Source organism: Hyperoodon ampullatus (genome assembly GCF_949752795.1).
Source record: "Hyperoodon ampullatus genome assembly, chromosome: 3".
Classification (NCBI taxonomy): Eukaryota; Metazoa; Chordata; class Mammalia; order Artiodactyla; family Ziphiidae; genus Hyperoodon; species Hyperoodon ampullatus.
In genome coordinates this window covers 93,542,102-93,562,316 of record NC_136916.1, presented here as the reverse complement: position 1 = coordinate 93,562,316, position 20,215 = coordinate 93,542,102, and the positions used below count along the sequence as shown (strand labels likewise).

The window sequence follows — 20,215 nt, the reverse complement described above, 5'->3', positions numbered from 1 at the left end:
TACAAGGATGTTCCAGTCAGTCATAAAACAGTGCCAGCCTCCTCAGTCCTCTTTCACCTCCCCTGGTTTTTGTTTTGTTTTGTTTTGTTTTTAATTTTGGAAGGGCCAACCTCTTCACTGGTTCAAACACTGCCCCTTCTATTTTGAGAATTCCCTGGGGGGAGTAATACCATTGTCACCCAAGGTTACCCAACTCACTGTGTCACATTACTTGCAGTTGGGTAGGTCTTTCCTGGGTTTTACTCAAACCCCCCTTGCTGCAGTCTGAGCTCATTGCACTCAGCAGAGATGGCGATGAGCCAACCACTATCTTCGGAATAACAACTCACCAGGGACTCAGGGCCGGAAGGTCATTCTGTCCCTCCAATACTGCACAGCCTTCCAGAGCACACCCAGGGCCTGAGGCAATGAGGACAGAAACACCGAGGATGCAATGTAGGACCCTGGCAGGCCGTGACAGAAGGAAAAAAAAAAAAAAAAAGCTGCAGACAATGATAATACAGACACACCGACAAAGAACGATGCACCCAAACAAACTCAGAGTCAGAGAGGGCCAAGATGGCTCCCCTCAGTTCGGGCGAGGCTGCGGAATTGCCAGATAGCACTTCTCCGGGAAATACCCTAACTAGAAGCTTCTTCTGGCGCCGAGGCAATAGACTCGCCCCTCCACCCGGCCCTCAGAGCCCCCTTCCCTACTCAAGTCGGAGTGGGAGCTCCCTCTGGAAAACGAGTGGGGGCGAAAGGGGACAGCCACGCCCCCGCCCCCCAGGCACAGCGAAACCGCAGAGCTGGAGCACGCGTCCCCAGCCCGGCCCCTGCGGCGCCAACGGCCCACCCCCTGACAGGCAGCAGCCAATGAGCGGCTCCTGCCGCCGGCCTTTAAGAACCGCGCGCACTCTCCCTGCAGCGGATGCTGCCGGCCTAGCACTCCAACGGAGTTTCCATGGAGACCGAGGCTGGGCCCTGGCGGCCTTTCGACGTTGCCATGGAGACAAGTCCCGGGCTAGGGCTCCGAAGCCCCGGCTCTCTGCTGGCTCAGAACCCCGCGGAGCCGCTGTGCGAGGCCGGAGCCGCGGTGGCGGCGGCACACTGGGACCTGCGGAAACACTCTTTGCTCATCGTGATCGGTGATATCGGTACAGAGAATCAGCTGAGGGCCGTTCGGGCCCACCTTGAGCAAGGTGAGCTTGCTGTCCTGGCTGCGCTCGGGACATCCTCCATCCCGTGCTTCTCTGCCATGTGCATCCTCCATCCCTAGCGTGCACTTCCTGAGATCTGCGCACCCTGTTAATCTGAATCATCAGACCCTGTCACCTGCATCTTCTGTGTCACGCGTTCATATCCTCCCAAGCTGCCAACATCTCACATCTCCATCCTTCCCGCACAACCCATGGCGTTCGCAATCTCCCTGAGGCAGGGGGGAGCGTGGGGGAGGTGGGGGGCTGGGCAGTGTCTGGGTGGGGGGCCCTCTGGTTACACCCCTCTCTCCCGCAGTGTCTTGGGCCAGAGGTCCTGAAAGTCGTCACCATCCCCTGGAGAGTCCATGTCCCTACCTTAGTTTCTTCTTTAGGGTGTCTGAACAGGAACAGGGTGCGTTTTGAACGCCGCAGACAAATCTCAAATATCCCAGTGCCAGCGGCCAACCTGAGAGAGTGACCTTCGTGGCCACAAGCTCCTCAGTCCTCCACTGCCTGTGGCGCAGTGCTGCGGAGCCACCTGCGGGTGGAAGCATGCCGCGGGGCAGTGGAGGCAAGGAGGGGGCCACAGAAGGAGAGTGTAGAATCCTACTTACCTGTATGGGGAAGGCAGTCCCTAGTATCTGGGAATGGGCCCTTGGGTGTCACTTCTATCACAATTGGGCAACTGCGCAAGAAAACTCCTACATACAAACTCGTTAATGACCAAATTTAGCCTAAACTCTGCACTTCTCCCTCTGGCTCAGCAAAGCCCAAGAAAGGCACAGGATGGGAGCTAGACATAGGCACTAGCCACATTTCTTAAAGACATCAGTGAGGCTGATCATGGCAGCCGTCCTTATCCCCTCCCTCTCCTTACCCCTTCTGTGAGCTTGGAAATGCTCCCACAAGTCCAATCCCTCTTGACCTTATCTAGGTCCCTCTTTGTTTCTTTTCCTCTCACAGGGATTCTCTCCTGGAACATTGATTTATCATCCATTGACTTGAACCAACAACTGAGACTCTTCATTACCCGGCACCTAGCTCACTTCTCCTCAGAGGTCAAAGGTTAGGACCAGTGTCATTTGTCTCAGTCCTTTGGGTGAGGGCTGGTCACAGAAGAGCAGAAGTCCACTCTCCCTGGCAGAACTGGCCTTGTGGGAAGTTTGGGTCAGGGAGGAGGGAGGGACTCCTGAGGGGAAAGTTGTAAAGCTCCTTAACTATCCCCATATACCCAGTACACTTCGCAGACAGATGGTATGATGGTGGAGGAAGCCTGGAGAACGTAATTTCTACTTGAGAAGAGGGTGGTTTATGGACAGCCACTGACGTGCAGTAAGGGAATGTGGTACCTCTTGAGTGATCAGTCATCTCCCAAGTAAAAATTCCTTTTTTTTTTTGTTTGTTCCCCTTTCTGTATGCCCTGGCCTCCTTGCTTCGCTTTGCAGAGACCCTTGAACCTCCCACTCACCTTCCCAGATCCTTGCTTAGGACTTTCCCTCAGGCTGCACAGCCTATCCTCCAGCTTTCAGGGTTTCTGGCTCCTCCTTTGGCTCAGTCAACAGATGTCCAGAGCAGAGCAGAAACCTTGTACCAAAGGCTGATGAGCACCATGAAATCCAGAGCAGAAGCAGGGTTTCCTGGATTTACTGCTGCAAGAACTAGTCATACTTTGAGGTTTGGCACTGAGATCAAAGTTCACAGGATGCAGCTTCCCATTCTGCTGTGTGGGAGAAATGGTCAGGAATTTGAGAAAATAATATTTTAGGAGTTATTATTCCACGACAATATCTGTGGGGAGACTGCAGAAAGCCCTACACCCCATTATAAAAGTGCTGGGCATCTGCTCATGTTATTGGTAAATGTTGACAAACCAATTCATACACCAGTGTCTTTACGGAATATAAATCCACCCAACTCGACAGTCACTGCCATCAAATGACCGAGTTCGTATCTTATACAGATAATTCTCAATTATCCAGCATAATAGATAGTCACTTCCCTTCTTTTCCTGCTCCCCCTGCTAACTGCCACATGGCTGGTCATTTCCGTGATCACCTACTCCTCTGCTGCTCCTGGAGAGAGAAGACTTGGTTAATATGACTAATGCTCCATTATCTTAGGAATATGTGCAGCATTTTTTAAATGTGAGGCTGGCATGTTCTTGATGTGACTGGCTTCCTATGAAGGGAACCAGTCACTGTTTTGAGACTGCCTTCTGTTTAGTATTACTCAATTCATGGCTTCCTCCATTAGCTCTAATAATTTTAAAATCAACAGTTTTACCACTTTATTAATCCTAGGAGCTTTGGTGCCAGGCTGGATAAAGGGAAGGCAGCATGAAATTAATGACTGAACTGAAGTTTGGGGAGTGTCTGCTGATGTTATTAATTCACACTGAATTCTCCAACCTTGTCCTTTTGGACACGGATGTAAGAGTAGGATGCCTTCTGGAATGATGTAAGAATGAACAGAACTTAAACCAAAACACCTAGCCATTCTTCAGATTAAGATTTGGGGATGCTTAGGAAAACACTTACAGGGAGATGCATAGTTACTCTCAGGGACCTCTCAGAAACAAGCACTGATATACAAGCACCTACTAGATCTTTTCAAGCAAAGAGTTCTACCATGGTGTCCTCAAGGGGCTTACGGCCATTATACCCAAGATCAGGGCTTACTTTTGAGTTTTTTTAGGTTTGGACATTTTCATGGTGGCCTGTGCATGTCCCTGGAGAATAGTGGAGAATTTCCTGGAAAACCCCACAAGGCCCAAGACAGCCACAGCCCCACCCCTGCTGGCTCCTCTTTCAGCTGTCCCCACAAACAACAGCCCAGAGCAGCTGCAGACACTTCCCCTCCCTTCAGCCTCCATTAGTGGGGAGGCAGAGGGAACCAGGCTGCTGGGATGGGCTCAATGGAATATGCTAGTACCTTATGATTTAATCCTTTCTGCCCACCCCGTAGGCTGGGCCACCATCCCTCTCACCTCTCCTCAAGCCCTTGGCCAAAATATTGAAAAGGAGGACAAAAATTTATCTTGCTATGATAGGGAGAGTGTAATCATTCCTGACACTACCCCCTACACACACGCACGCACGCACGCACACACGCACACAGAATAGGAGGGGACCCTTTGATGGAGCGTCAGTGGCCCAGCTCCTTCTAGTGGTCAAATGTGGTAAAGGCTTTCCGAGGTGAATTTGCACCACTTTCGTCTCCAGTGGTGACTTGGAGCCTTCCTTTCTAACTCCTGCAAAAAAATCTGGAGCTTCTAAGCATTTTAAAACAAACCCAGAAACAATTAGAACGGTGGGAAACTGAGCTTAAATAACACTCTAATACTACTTCTACTATTGGGCACATATAAGAAAGGGAGACGGCTTCATAATTTATAATTCATGATGGATATTCTAGGACTAAAAAAACACAGGCTGAAGGACCAGTTTGGAAGCCTTCTGTCTGACTCTGCATCACCACTGATGCACTCACTCAGGAACTGTTAGTTCCTTTACTTCTGCAAACATGAAGACTATTCTGAATTAATACAACAGCTCATTGGCCCCTAGAACTGGGTTTTGCATTGCTGTCAGAAATGGGAAAGGAGGGACATGAAGAGTATTTTAAGTCCCTTCCTGCAGGCACCTCCCAGGCACCTGGGTTTACCTGGGAGCTAAGTTACTCTAGAGTTGAGATTCTGGTTTAGGATTTCCCTGGTCACCTAGGTGACCTCTCATAAATCTTCCACAAAAGGGAGACAGACTTCCAGTGGTATTTGTGCATTGCAGGTTTTTAGGATTCTAGGAATGAAGGACTTTTTCATCTTTCATGTCATTCACTCCTCATAGCATTATTGGAGGATGGTACTAATATTACACTCATTTTATAATTCAGGAAGCAAGCTTTCAGAGGGCTTAAGTGGCTTGTTGAAAAGCATGATTAGTAAAATGGTAGAGAGGGGTCTCAAATCCAGGACTTGCGATCTCACTTTGTGTCCGAGCTCAGGCCTCCCTCTCATCTTTGGCATCTCACCATTTCATTGCAGCAGAGCCAAGGAACACAGCGGGTGGAGGTGTGGTTGTGGTGGGTGGCTGTTCAGAGGGTGAGGGCTGAAGGAAAACTCCACTGTGAGTTGGAACCTTGCCCAGGGTGTGGCCCTTGGGGGTAACAGCTGAGAATAAGGGTGGGCTCTGCGTTGGGCTGAGAAATGTTATTTTGTTCTCAAGCTACATGTCTACTCAAGTTTCCCCCTTTGCACACTCCAGAAAGCTCCAGAAAGCAGGGAGGAGATGGAAGGTTTGAGGTGGGAGGAAATAAGAACTATGAAGTTGCAGAAAGGAGGTGTTTCCCCTTTGTGATGTTCGGAACTCAGCCTGGTTTGTGTTGTGTATCTCTGTAGCTGGCCTCCTCTATCCAAGTGGGGCTGTTGCCATGTTGCTGCTTTGCATCCCCGGATCTCTGCAAGGATTCCTCCTCCTCTGGAGTCCCCCTCCCCCCCTTGCACTAGTGACTCAGCTCCTCCTCTCCTCTGGTGGCAGTTTAGGGGGGATGGGGATGCTGAGAGCAGAGACTATTTTGGCTTCTCTGACCTTCAAAAGCTGCTCTTGGCAGCCAGGGGCAAGGGTGGGGCTGGTGCTGGGCTAAGAGTGGGTGGATGTCATTGTGAGGAAGGCAATAGGAATCGGCCAGGACTGGGGAGGGATGATGGAAGGGAAGAGTGCTGGAGCTCTCCAGGTCCTCTCTTTGAGTCCTAGAGCACGTGCCACCAAATCTGAGACAGGGGTAGAGACTAAGGGAAACAGGGCCAATATTAGAAGGATTAAGATCCTATAAAATGGAGACATCAAAGAGAAATAGCAAAGTGCAGAGACAAGGAGGACAGGGACCCAACACCCTACAAAGTCATTACAAGATCTTTTTAGTCCAAAGAGTACTTTCTGTGACATTTAATAATTGGCCTAGAGTAAGAAAATCTTGTACGCTTGGGGCCCTGGTGATCTTCCTTCATCCCTTTAACTATTTCACTGAAAGGCAGAAAGTGCGCTGAATCTTCAGAAAACGCCTCTTCATACCCAATGACCAAGAATACCAAGTATCAGTGCCTGTGTGGTTGCTGTGCTGTGCTGCATCGGCACAGAATTGTATGCGGTCTTAGGGCCCCTGTGCCCCACCCCCGATGGGCTAGAGATGAACTAAGGACCATGTGTCCACTCCAGAATTTCAAACTACCCTCCAACCTAAAATGAGACTTATTTCTGCACTCCCACCCCATTTCTACAGCTGTGGCTCAGAAGCCAGCAGAGCTCAGCGCAACTTCCTCCCTTCAGTTGTCCCCAGGCTTCTCAAGTAGTCCCCCCTCACTCCTACCCCATGCTTTCAGGCCCCCAGCCTCTTTGTCTCCTGCTCCTCCAGGGATTGAAGGTCACTCCCTGAGTCTGAGGGGAGAGGCGGCAGATGGTTCCGGAGAGAAGGGGGAGGGCCCAAAGCAGCCCATACCTCCTACGTCCCCCCAGTGTGTAGCACAGGGCTTTGGTCTTTTGGCTGATGCTAAAAGAATATTTCTTAACTAAGCGGGGTTGGGGGAGAAGGGCCCTGTGGGCCATTGCAGACCACCCTGGCTCTGAGCTGCTAGACAACTCCTCAGCTCCCAGCCAAGCAGAAGCACCAGATCACTGACATTGTGAAGGCAAAGAAACAGTTAAGTCTCCAGTGCCTCGTCATGGACCAGCCCCTCTTCCCCGCCCTGGCGCCGCCCTCACCATCAAGCGCCCCCCCCCGCCACTCCCACCCCTAGTGCCGCAGACTCTTCCCCGAAGCTGCCGGCTGAGGCCGGAGCCACAGCCTCGATGAGGGTCTCTCTCCCACACCCCGGGGTAAGAACCGAACCGAACCAAAGGGCTTGGCATGGGGCACGGGGGATGCTGTGATAGGGAGGTGGGATGCGTGTAATGGCAAGGGAGTTGATACCTCATCTGGTGTGTCGGGAACTAGCCCAGCGGGGGTGGGCAGGGTGGGGGAACAGAGAGAGGAGATGAACTGGCTGTGGGGCCAGCCTGGACCCAGAACCAGGCGGAGGCCAATGGGGCCGAGACCGTGACAGGCCACCTCGCGGGCTGAGCTGGGCTGAGCTGAGCTGGGAGCCAGCCGCCTAGGGGCAGCCGCAGAGGGTGGTGTCACTGGCTCTGCCCCGAGGCCTGGGGCTCTGGTGGCGTTTGGGGACTCTGTCTTTGGTAGGGGCAGAAGCATCTGAGGGAAGGGCGGATGTTATGGGAAGGCACCTGATGGGAGGGTCTCTGGGTGTCAGCTGCTAGATTGCTCAGCTGCTCCTATGCTGGGGGGTGAACGGGACTGCGAGTTTTTGCCAAGTATGGGAACGTGGGGACACTATGGAAAAGAAGGAAGGAAAGGGTCATTAAGACGTGGCATGCGCCTCCTCACAGACCAACCTATTTGCAGCGTACTCCCCACACCCGTTCGCTGCGAAGAGCTTGAAACTTGGGCCGCGAGCCCCCCTTTCTGGCTCCCTCCGGGGATGGAGAGGCCGCTCCGGAGATTGAGAGCACTCCCTCCCCAGCAGCTGCCCCGCATTCCCCGTCCTGTCAACCCCACAGGTTCCCAGTCACGGCCCCCGCCACCTCATCTCTGCTTCCCTTCCCAAGATGGGGGCTCTGAACAGAGAAGCCAGTTCCTTCTCCCTCTCTGCGTCCCCCCCTCCCCGCCCCCCGTGTAGAGGCAGCCAAGAAAATGACTTGTCATGCTGGTGGGGGGGGGGGGGTGGGGGCGGAGCTGGAGCCTGAGCTCAGCGCGCACACTCACACTCGCTCACACACTGCGGCAGACTGCAGCTGCCCGGGCGCCCCCCCTCCACGGCCGCCTCCCTGCGGAGACACCTGCCCTCCCCGCCCGCTCAGCCTCAGCACCCGCAGCCCACCCCCCAGCTCCATCTCTGGCAAAGGGACGGGCCCCTGCCGCACCAGGCGTCCTCTCCGAAGAAGGAGGGAAGACAAGTCAATTGCCTTCAGTGGGATTGCGGGTTGGGGCGGGTGGGCGGGGTGTAGAAGAGAGAAACAGGGCTTTCCCCCAGGCCTGAAAAGGAGGAGCACAAGGTATAAACCATGTAATTGCCAGTCACAACCGGAGAGCACATGGGTGAGGGGTAGGGTCTTGCGCCAAGGCGAGTACTGGGATCGGAGAAGTCTAGTGGTTATAAGCCAGTCTAGGGGACTGCAGGGAATGGTAGTAGACTGGGGAAGGCAGGTAGTAGATAGAAAGCAAATCCATCCGTACCCCAGATCTTTCTCTTTCTGGCCGTCCTAGTTCAAATGTGTGACCTTGTGTGTTCGCGGTGTGTGTGGTGGGTGGGTGTGGGGGGAGAGGAACTGCCCTTCTAAGCTAAACTGCTTAGAGCTAGCCTAGGGCCGGCTGCTCCCCGAACCATGGTGTATCCCTCATCCATCACCTGCCCAAGCCCTGCCCGTGCGTGTCTCTGAGGTGCTTCTCATCCTCTGAACTGACCTCAAAGTGTCCCTCAACTCCCAAGTTAATAGAAGAGAACGCTTGAACTCCTCATGGGCCCCACCTACCCTGTGCGGGGCTTGGTCTTCTGACACCATCCCTAGTTCATTTCCCCCCCGCAGCTGCAACTGCAGCCCAGTGCTGCCAGATCGGCCCGATCCTGGCACCATCGCTCTTCCACTTAACAAAGGCCCTGGCCCCAGGGTCCTCTTGTCTGAGCCCCAGAAAGAGGAGAGAGCGCTGGGTCACAGAAGAGGGTCTGGGGGACAGGTTATGTGTCCTCCCACCAATATCCTCCACACAGCCCACTCCCCAGACCATCTGTTCAACTCCATGTTTGTAAGGTAACTCCACTGTGTGCTGCAGTTGGTAAGGGCAGGAACGGGATGGCAGCGTCCTTCTTCAGGATCTCCTGTCTAACCTGGCACTTTTTTTCTTTGCTGCATTGCTTGGTGTTTCATGTGAGCCTGGATAAGGGAAGTAGAGAGAGGGGATTTGACGGTGTATTATGTTCCTCCATAGCCTGGGGAACACTCTGAACCTCTCCTGCCTTATCTGTTTCTTGTTTGTGAATCCCAGACTCCCCTCTCCATGACAGAAGGCCCACAGGAGAGGTGCAAGGATGAGAGGAGAAACTGTTTGAAAGGGATGGGTTGTGGGGAGTGAACCAGGTCTTTCTGGAGCCTGGGGACATGAAGGTGAGGTGGGAGGGGGAGCTGTGAAACCTTTGGTGGTGGAAACAGTATGATTGTGTGCATGTTTGTGAGTGCAGGCTCGGCCTCTGAGGAACCAGAGCACAGAACAAGAGGTCCTATTTCTCCTCTGCATTGTAACCAACGCCCAAGGGTTTAGATAGCGTAGATTTCTCTGAGTCTTTTGGAATGGGACTTCTGGCCTTGGATGGGGGTTTGAAAGGAGGGTGAGGAGTCTGTACTCACTGCACAGAAGCGCCCGTCTCCTTATTTCCAGGCACTCTGGCAAGAAAGCCCAGGGCAGAGGCAAGCTAGTGAGGACAGAGCCGAGTGAGGATCATCCTCCGAGAGGCCCTCCCTTCAGCTGAGCCCCCACCCCATCCCCAGGCAGCACCAGGAGCTTAGTGCTCTGAGAGGGACAGACAGGGACAAAAGGTTCTTGTCTCCAGGGCAGCCTGAGGCGGGACTTCCAGGCAGAGGGGGTGGCAGATGAAGGGAGGGAGAAGACAGCCATTGCGGGAGAGGGGAGGAGGAAACCCTGAAAGGGAAGGGCTGCAGGAGCCAGTCCCTAGACCTTGCTCAGCAGTAGCCAGAGTGGCAGGATCTCAGGATAAGCAGGCTTCTCTTTCCCCTAAGCCCCATTTTCTGACAGCGCATTCCTTCCTCTCCTGCCCTACACAATGCCTCTCCATTTTAGTCTATACCCACTTCCTTCAGTACAAATTCCTGCATCTCTCCCTCAGGCCAGAGGACCCTCTGCCACCAGAGTGAGATCCTAGAGACCATCGTCCTGGTAAACCCCAGTGCCGACAGCATCAGCTCCGAGGTAAGGCCAGGGCCTGTGCTTTGCCACGAGGGCCTGCCAAAAGTGCCGTAACCCACCCTTGCCAGTGCTACTGCTGTAAGGCCAGGAATTCCCAGACCTGGCTTTGAGCCATCCTCTCTCTGCCATCTAAGCTGCCTCACAATCCCAGCCCCATCCTGGAGGTGCTGTGGGGCTACCAGTGGGGAGCGTGTCCTTGCAGAACTGAGGGGGACCAGGAACATTCTGTGCCCTTCCCTGGGCTTCCTCTCTCTGTGACCAATCCTCTCCTTCCACTCTAGGTTCACCACTTCCTTAGCAGCCCATCAGCTCACAAACTACTGATCTTGAGTGGGCAAAGTTTAGAGCCTGGGGGAGACCTCATCCTACAGAGTGGCACCTACTCCTATCAAAACTTTGCCCAGGTCCTTCACAACCCAGAGGTAAGTTCTATGTCTGAGTGTCTAGGAGGAACAGAACACGGGGTAGGACTAGAGCTGCGGGGAGGGATCCAAGGAAGGGAAAATCCCACATTCCTTGACCACCAGGGATGCTGGCAGAATGGTAGGAGATCACCTCAGGGAGAGATGGAGATTAGCAGATTGAGTCTGAGTTGGGTTGCGATAACCCCAATGACCTGATCAGCCTTCTATCTCCCCTTCGTCTAGATTGCCCAGTTGCTCAGCAATAGAGACCCTGGGATCCAGGCTTTCCTCACTGTGTCCTGCTTAGGGGAGGGTGATTGGAGCCACCTGGGACTATCCAGTTCCCAAGAGACCCTGCACCTCCGGCTAAACCCTGAGCCCATGCTGCCCACCATGGATGGTGTGGCTGAGTTCTCCGAGTATGTCTCTGAGACCGTGGATGTGCCATCCCCCTTTGACCTGCTGGAGCCCCCCACCTCAGGGGGCTTCCTCAAGCTCTCCAAGCCATGCTGCTACATCTTCCCTGGCGGCCGCGGGGACTCTGCCCTCTTTGCCGTTAATGGTTTCAACATCCTGGTGGATGGTGGCTCTGATCGCAAGTCCTGCTTCTGGAAGCTGGTGCGGCACCTGGACCGCATTGACTCCGTGCTGCTCACACACATCGGGGCAGACAACCTGCCAGGCATCAACGGACTCCTGCAGCGCAAAGTGGCAGAACTGGAGGAGGAGCAGTCCCAGGGCTCTAGCAGCTACAGTGACTGGGTGAAGAACCTCATCTCCCCCGAGCTTGGAGTCGTCTTCTTCAACGTGCCCGATAAGCTGCGGCTGCCTGATGCCTCGCGGAAGGCCAAGCGCAGCATTGAGGAGGCCTGCCTCACTCTGCAGCACTTAAACCGCCTAGGCATCCAGGCCGAGCCGCTCTACCGTGTGGTCAGCAACACCATCGAGCCACTGACCCTCTTCCACAAGATGGGTGTGGGTCGCCTGGACATGTACGTCCTCAACCCTGTCAAGGATAGCAAGGAGATGCAGTTCCTCATGCAAAAGTGGGCAGGCAACAGTAAAGCTAAGACAGGCATTGTGCTGGCTAATGGGAAGGAGGCTGAGATCTCGGTGCCCTACCTGACCTCCATCACTGCTCTGGTGGTCTGGCTACCAGCCAACCCCACTGAGAAGATTGTGCGCGTGCTTTTTCCAGGGAATGCTCCCCAGAACAAGATCTTGGAGGGCCTGGAAAAGCTTCGACACCTGGACTTCCTGCGCTACCCCGTGGCCACGCAGAAGGAGCTGGCCACTGGGGCTGTGCCTGCCAACCTCAAACCCAGCAAAATCAAACAGCGGGCTGATAGCAAGGAGAGCCTCAAGGCCACAACCAAGACAGCAGTGGGCAAGCTGGCCAAACGGGAGGAGGTGGCCGAAGAGGGAGCCAAGGAGGCCCGCTCAGAACTGGCCAAGGAGTTAGCCAAGACAGAGAAGAAGGTAAAGGAGTCATCTGAGAAGCCCCCAGAGAAGCCTGCCAAGCCTGAGAGGGTGAGGACAGAGTCGAGTGAGGCACTGAAGGCCGAGAAGCGAAAGCTGATCAAAGACAAGGTGGGGAAGAAGCACCTGAAAGAAAAGATATCAAAGCTGGAAGAGAAAAAAGACAAAGAGAAGAAAGAGATCAAGAAGGAGAGGAAGGAGCTCAAGAAGGATGAAGGAAGGAAGGAGGAAAAGAAGGATGCCAAGAAGGAGGAGAAGAGGAAAGATATCAAACCTGAGATCAAAAAGATTTCCAAGCCAGACCTGAAGCCCTTTACCCCTGAGGTACGTAAGACCCTCTACAAAGCCAAGGCCCCCGGCAGAGTCAAGATGGAGAAGAGCCGGGCTGCCCGTGGGGAGAAGGAGGTGTCCTCTGAGCCCCGGACACCCCCAGCCCAAAAGGGGACTGCACCATTCCCAACAAGAGAGCTGGCCTTGTCTTCACCAGAGGATCTCACACAGGACTTCGAGGAGTTGAAGCGTGAGGAGACAGGGTTGCTGGCTGAACAAAGGGACACAGGACTAGGAGAGAAACCACTCCCCCCAGACACTGCAGAGGAGGGACTCCCAAGCACAGCAGCCCCGGGGGCACCACCCTCCGTCCCAGGGCTGGAACCAGAAGAGCCTGTGATAAAGGAGAAAGAGGCTGTCCCAGACATCCCAGAGGAACAAGGCAGCAAGGACAGAGGGCCAGACTCTGGGGCTGAAACAGAGAAAGAGAGAGCCCCCTGGGAGGAAAAGAAGGCAAAGGAATCAGAGGGGCTCCCCGACAGAACAGAAGCCAGAGAGGAAAGTGAACCTGAGGTAAAGGAGGATGTGATAGAGAAGGCCGAGTTAGAGGAAATGGAAGAGCTGCACCCTTCAGACGAGGAGGAAGAGGAAGAGACAAAGGCTGAGGGGTTTTACCAAAAACATATGCAAGAAGCCTTGCAGGTAACGCCAAGGGGCAGGGAGGCTCTCGGGGGCCAGGAACTAGGACTCCAAGGCAAGGCCCCTGAGAAGGAGACCTCGTCATTCCTAAGTAGCCTGGCCACCCCTGCAGGAGCCACTGAGCACGTCTCTTACATCCAGGACGAGACAATCCCTGGCTACTCGGAGACCGAGCAGACTATCTCAGATGAGGAGATCCACGATGAGCCGGAGGAGCGCGCAGCTCCACCTAGATTTCCTACAGGTACCTATGACCTCCCTGGGCCTGAAGGTCCTGGCCCCTTTGAGGCTAGCCAGCCTGCAGACAATGCTGTTCCCACCACCCCCAGCAAAGGCTATGGAGCGCCAGAGTCGGAACTCACCTACCCCCCCAACATGGTGGCCGCCCCTCTGGCTGAAGAGGAGCATGTGTCCTCGGCCACCTCAATCACTGAGTGTGACAAGCTTTCTTCCTTTGCCACATCTGTGGCTGAGGACCAGTCCATGGCTTCACTCACAGCTCCCCAGACAGAGGAGACAGGCAAGAGCTCCCTGCTGCTTGACACGGTCACAAGCATCCCCTCCTCCCACACAGAAGCCACTCAGGGCCTGGACTATGTGCCATCAGCTGGTACCATCTCACCCACCTCCTCACTGGAAGAAGACAAAGGTTTCAAATCACCACCCTGTGAGGAGTTCTCCATGACTGGGGAGTCAGAGAAGAGAGGAGAGATTGTACGGAGAGGCTTGTCTGGAGAGAGAGCCGTGGAAGAGAAAGAGGAAGAGGAAGAGGAGGAGGCCGCAAATGTACAGGTGTCCGAGAAACTTCACGGTCAGTATGAACCCCTGATGTTTGCTGCCCCTGGGCACACCCTACATCCAGGGGAACCAGCCGTTGGAGAAGCGGAGGAGCGCTGCCTCAGCCCAGATGACAGCACAGTGAAGATGGCCTCTCCCCCACCATCTGGCCCACCCAGTGCCACCCACACGCCCTTTCATCAGTCCCCAGTGGAAGAAAAGTCTGAGCCCCAAGACTTTCAGGAAGCAGACTCCTGGGGAGATACTAAGCGTACACCAGGTGTGGGCAAGGAAGATGCTGCAGAAGGGACAGTCAAGCCAGGGCCTGAAGAGGGCACACCAGAGGAGGAGGGACAGCTGCCTCCTCCCAGGAGCCCCCAGGCCCAGGAAGCACCCATCAGCATTGTTGGAGGACATGCAGGCCGTACCGTCCAACTGCTGCCAGAAGAGGACAAAGCAATAGTCTTTGAGACTGTGGAGGCGGGAGAGCCCACAGGGCCGATTCTGGAAACAGAAGTCCTTCCCAGAGATTTGAGAACATCACACCAAGAACCTGGTGAACCTCAGAAAGATGAGGTGCTCCGGTTTCCTGACCGAGGCCTCTCCCCTGAGGAGGTGGAGTCGCCCTCTGTCCTCAGCGTGGTCTCCCCAGACACTGCCAACCAAGAAGCCATCCCTAGGTCTCCCTGTGGCCTGACAGAGCAGCACCTACACAAAGACCTTTGGCCACAGGTATCTCCAGAAGACACCCGGTCGCTTTCTCTCTCAGAAGAGAGTCCCAGCAAGGAGACCTCTCTGGATATCTCTTCTAAGCAGCTGTCTCCAGAAAGCCTTGGCACCCTCCAGTTTGGGGAACTAACCCTTGGAAAGGAAGAAAAAGGGCCTCTGATGCAGACTGAGGACACCTCTCACCACCTAGCCCCTGTGTCTATTCCAGAAGCCCGTGCAGCCACAGTGTCACCTCCCACAGATGGGACCAGTGGATACGCTGCACAGGCAGACATCACAGATGAGAGCCCTGACGGAAAATTACCTGCCAGCTACTTCTCTCACTCTACACTGTTGGGAGATGGGAAGCACTCACCTGGAATGATCACAAGCCCTGGTGAACACATTCTGACACCTGATAGCTCCCTCACCAAGAGTCCTGAGTCCTTGCCAAGCCCTGCCATGGAGGATATTGCCATGGAGTGGGAAGGTAAAGTTCCAGAGTTGAAAGACAGACCCCCAGAGCAGAAGGAGAAGGGACCTGAGCCAAAGGATGAAGTCCTACAGCAAAAGGACAAAAGTCTGGAGCAGAAGGATACTGTCACAGAGCAGAAGGATACAGCCATCTATCGGAAAGATGAGGTTCTGGAAGAAAAGGACAAGGCTGTGGAACAGCAGGATAAGGCTTTGGAACAAAAAGGCAGAGACTTAGAACATAGGGACACAGCCCTGGAACAAAAGGACAAGGCCCTGGAAGGAAAAGACAAAGACTTAGAACCTAAAGACAGAGACTTAGAACCAAAAGAACCTAAAGACAGAGACGTAGAACCAAAAGAACCTAAAGACAGAGACTTAGAACCAAAAGAACCTAAAGACAGAGACTTAGAACCAAAAGAACCTAAAGACAGAGACTTAGAACCAAAAGACAAGACCTTGGAACAGGAGGACAAGGTCCCAGGAGAGAAAGATGAAATCTTAGAACAAAAAGTCAGAGACTCTGAACATAAAGACAAGGTTCCAGAGGACAAGGTCTCTGAACTGAAGGGCAAGGCCTTAGAACTGAAAGATGAAGCCCCTGAGCAGGACAAGGCCCCGGAACAGAAGGACAAGGCCTTGGAAAAGGAGGACCAGGCTTTAGAACAAAAATACTTGGCCCTAGAACAGAAGGGTGAAGCTCTGGAACAAAACATTAAGGCTGTTGAACAAAAAGACAAGATTCTGGAAGAGAAGGACAAAACTCAGGAGCAGGAGAGTCCTGTGCAGGAGGATGAAACCATGACACTAAAGGAGAAGATCCTAGAGGAAAAATCTCCAGAAAAAGTCAAGGCTGTGGGACAGAAGGAAGAAGCTCTGCTGGAGAAGACCAAAGCTCTGGGGCTGGAAGAGAGCCCAGTGCAGGAGTACGAGGCCCGGGAGCAGGACGAGAAGTACTGGAAGGAGCAGGACGTGGTCCAGGAGTGGCGAGAAGCATCTCCAGCCAGAGGAGAGCCAGCTGGAGAACAGAAGGAGCCTGCCCGGACATGGGAGGACACATCTCCTGAGCAGGAGGACAGGTACTGGAGGGGCAGAGAGGATGCAGTCCTGGAACAGGACACATACTGGAGGGAGCTGAGCTGTGAGCGGAAGGTCTGGTTCCCTCATGAGCTGGGTGGCCCGGGGGCCCGGCCACGGTTCACAGAAGAGCGGGAGAGCACTTTCCTCGATGAGGGGCCGGATGATGAGCAGGAAGTGCCCCCCTTGGAGCATACACCCAAGAGTCCCTGGGCCTCAGACTTTAAGGGCTTCCAGGAGCCCTCACCACAGAAGGAGCTGGAGGTGGAGTGCTGGCTTGCTGAGTCACCAGTTGGGCTGCCACCAGAGGAAGAGGACAAGCTGACTCGCTCCCCTTTTGAGATCATCTCTCCTCCGGCCTCCCCACCTGAGATGGTTGGACAGAGGGTTCCGCTGGCCACACGACAAGAGAGCCCTATCCCAGATCCTAAGCCCATGCCACCCATGAGGAATGAGCCCACCACCCCCTCATGGCTGGCTGACATCCCACCATGGGTGCCCAAGGACAGACCCCTGCCCCCTGCACCCCTCTCCCCAGCTCCAGCTCCCCCAACACCTGCCCCACAGCCACTCACTCCTGCGCCCTTCTCTTGGGACACAGCCGAGTATGACAGTGTGGTGGCTGCAGTGCAGGAGGGGGCAGCTGAGTTGGAAGGCGGGCCGTACTCCCCCCTGGGGAAGGACTACCGCAAGGCTGAAGGGGAAAGGGAAGAAGAAGGTGGGGTGGGGGTTCCTGACAGCAGCCCCCGCGGGTCAAAGGTCCCAGAAGCCAGCGAGAGCCATGCCTCTAAAGAGCCCGAGCAGACCGAGCCAGAGCAGAGAGAGCCCACACCCTATCCTGATGAGCGAAGCTTCCAGTATGCAGACATCTATGAGCAGATGATGCTCACTGGGCTGGGCCCTGCATGCCCCACTAGAGAGCCTCCACTTGGTGCAGCTGGGGATTGGCCCCCACACATCTCAACCAAGGAGGAGGCTGCTGGCCGAAGCACATCTGCAGAGAAGGAGCTTTCGTCTCCTGTCTCACCCCATCGCCTCCAATTCGACACTCCAACCTTCAGCTATGCAGCTCTGGCGGGACCCACCATACCTCCCAAGCAGGAGCCTGAGCCAGAGCCAAGCGTGGATCCCAGCCTCACCCCACCTGCAATACCCCCCCGTGCTCCTATCCCCCAGAGCAAAGGCCCAAGCCCCCCACTTAATGGTAACATCCTGAGCCGTAGCCCAGATAGGAGAACCCCATCCCCCAAGGAACCAGGCCGTGGTCACTGGGATGACAGCACGAGTGACTTGGAGCTGGAGAAGGGGGCTCGGGAGCAGCCTGAGAAAGAGGCCCAGTCCCCAAGTCCCCCGCAACCCATGCCTGCAGGCCCCTCCACCCCGTGGCCTGAAAGTGAGGCACATACCAGCCCTTCCTCAGACTCACACCTGGGTCCTGCCCGACCCAGCCTGGACTTCCCTGCATCAGCCTTTGGCTTCTCCTCATTGCAGCCAGCTCCTCCACAGCTGCCCTCTCCAGCAGAACCCCGCTCAGCACCCTGTGGGTCCCTTGCCTTCTCTGGTGACCGAGCTTTGGCTCTGGCTCCAGGGCCCCCCACCAGAGCCCGGCATGATGAGTACCTAGAAGTAACCAAGGCCCCCAGCCTGGACTCTTCACTGCCCCAGCTCCCATCACCCAGCTCTCCTGGGGCCCCTCTCTCCAGTCTGCCGCGACCTGCCTCACCAGCCCTATCTGAAGGCTCCTCTTCTGAGGCCACCACACCTGTGATTTCGAGTGTGGCTGAGCGCTTCCCTCCCGGCCTGGAGGCTGCAGAACAAGGCTCTGTAGAGCTGGTCCCAGGAATGGAACCAGCTGCCCACGGCCTCTGGGACCTCACTTCTCTGAGCCCAGCACCTCCCGCTTCACTGGACTTGGCCCCAGCTCTGGCTCCAAGCCTGCCTGGAGACATGGATGAGGGCACCCTGCCCTGCCGCCTGGAATGCTCAGGGGCAGCCACCAAGAAGCCAAGCCCCTTACAGGGCCCCTCCACGGGTCGTGCCACCAATGGCCCAACTGAAACCAGCCCCAAGCCCCCAGGCCCTGCCCCAGCTGAGGCTGAGAAAGGAAAGGCTGAGGCCTGCCCCGCCTGGGAACGTGGGGCCTGGCCTGAGGGAGCCGAGAGGAGCTCCAGGCCTGACACACTGCTCTCCCCTGAGCAGCCACTGTGCCCTGGGGGGGCCTCTGGAGACCAACCTAGAAGTGTCTCCCCTGAGGTGGAGACGGGGCCCCAGGGATGTGCTGCTGAGCCCCGGCCCCATCGTGGGGAACTCTCTCCATCCTTCCTGAACCCACCTCTGCCTCAATCCACGGATGACAGTGACCTCGTAACTGAGGAAGCTCGGCTGGTAGGGAGAGGGGGGCGGCGGCGGGTGGGCGGGGCCACAGGGGGCCCCTGCCCCGTGGCAGATGAGACACCCCCGACGTCAGTCAGCGACTCGGGCTCCTCGCAGTCAGATTCTGACGTGCCACCAGAAACTGAGGAGTGTCCATCCATCACGGCTGAGGCAGCCCTCGACTCAGATGAAGATGGGGACTTCCTGCCTGTGGACAAAGCTGGTGGGTTTAGTGGGACTCACCATCCCAGGCCTGGCCATGACCCACCCCCTATCCCCCAGCCAGACCCTCGCCCATCCCCTCCCCGCCCTGACGTGTGCATGGCTGACCCCGAGGGGCTCAGCTCAGAGTCTGGAAGGGTAGAGAGGCTACGGGAGAAGGAGAAGACACACGGGAGAGTCGGCCGCAGGGCCACAGGCAGGGCCAAGCCAGCGTCTCCTGCCCAGCGTCTGGATCTTCGGGGAAAACGCTCACCCACCCCTGGTAAAGGGACTGCAGATCGAGCATCCCGGGTGCCACCCCGACCGCGTAGCACTCCAAGCCAGGTCACCCCAGCAGAGGAAAAGGATGGACACAGCCCCATGTCTAAAGGCCTGGTCAATGGACTCAAGGCAGGACCAAGTAAGTATAACATGGAAAGTGGAGAGATTGTGGTTTGGGGCTGGGTGTGGCTGGTCAAGGGCTCCAGTGGAAGAGAGGGAGGGTGGGAGGGAAGAAGAAGGTTGCCAAAAGAGTTCTACTTTCCCTCTACAATGAGTCCTGTGTTGTCTCTACAGCGGCCTTGGGTTCCAAGGGCAGCTCTGGCCCCCCTGTATATGTGGATCTCGCCTATATCCCGAATCATTGCAGTGGCAAGACTGCTGACCTTGACTTCTTCCGACGAGTGCGCGCATCCTACTATGTGGTCAGTGGGAATGACCCTGCCAATGGCGAGCCGAGCCGGGCTGTGCTGGACGCCCTGCTGGAGGGCAAGGCCCAGTGGGGGGAGAATCTTCAGGTGAGTGGCAAGAAGCACCAAGGAGGTAGCCTGGTCAAACTTTACTCAGAGGCAGCAGTGGAACACAGTCTCTATTTATAAAAGGACTGAGGGGCACTTCCCTGGCGGTCCAGTGGTTAAGATTCTGTGCTTACACTGCAGGGGGCACAGATTTGATCCCTGGTCGGGGAACTGACATCCTGCATGTCACGCAGCGCGGCCAAAAAAGTAAATAAAACATAATAAAATAAAAGGACTGAGCTCCTTCTACGGGAGTGGGACTACCTCCTGGACCATCAGGTGCCCCATCCCCCGACTTCACATCCTCACCTCAGGCATGTCTTGTCTCCCACCTAGGTAACTCTGATCCCTACTCACGACACGGAGGTGACTCGTGAGTGGTACCAGCAGACTCATGAGCAGCAGCAACAACTGAACGTTCTGGTCCTGGCGAGCAGCAGCACCGTGGTCATGCAGGATGAGTCCTTCCCAGCCTGCAAGATTGAGTTCTGAAAGAACCACTCTCCCTTCCCCAAGGACCTGCTCCCACACCCCCCTTAGAGAATGGCTACTGCTGAGTCCTTTGGGGTTGAGGGACATGGGAGTTGAGGGGGACGAGGGGGACAGGATGTCTCGCGGGAACGTAGGCTGGGCTGAATGGGAGGGGTTGTCCCTCCCCTTCATCCATGCCTGAAAGGAGTCTCAAAACCAAAGGGAACAGGATTAGGATAGGGGGAGGGTGAAAAATTAGGATACAAGGTCATCTGATGCC

General features: G+C 55.4%; 1 protein-coding gene across 1 annotated transcript; it reads left to right on the top strand.

Annotated features, from left to right (window-relative positions):
* Positions 1 to 943: 943 nt before the first annotated feature.
* MAP1A (microtubule associated protein 1A) lies at positions 944 to 19,956 on the top strand (the record flags this gene model as incomplete). Its single annotated transcript, XM_079700954.1, has 7 exons — positions 944 to 1,181; positions 2,142 to 2,243; positions 10,126 to 10,208; positions 10,487 to 10,627; positions 10,853 to 19,088; positions 19,244 to 19,464; positions 19,801 to 19,956. 7 exons carry the CDS (start codon positions 944 to 946, stop codon positions 19,954 to 19,956), a joined length of 9,177 nt encoding a protein of 3,058 aa, XP_079557080.1.
* Positions 19,957 to 20,215: the final 259 nt, after the last annotated feature.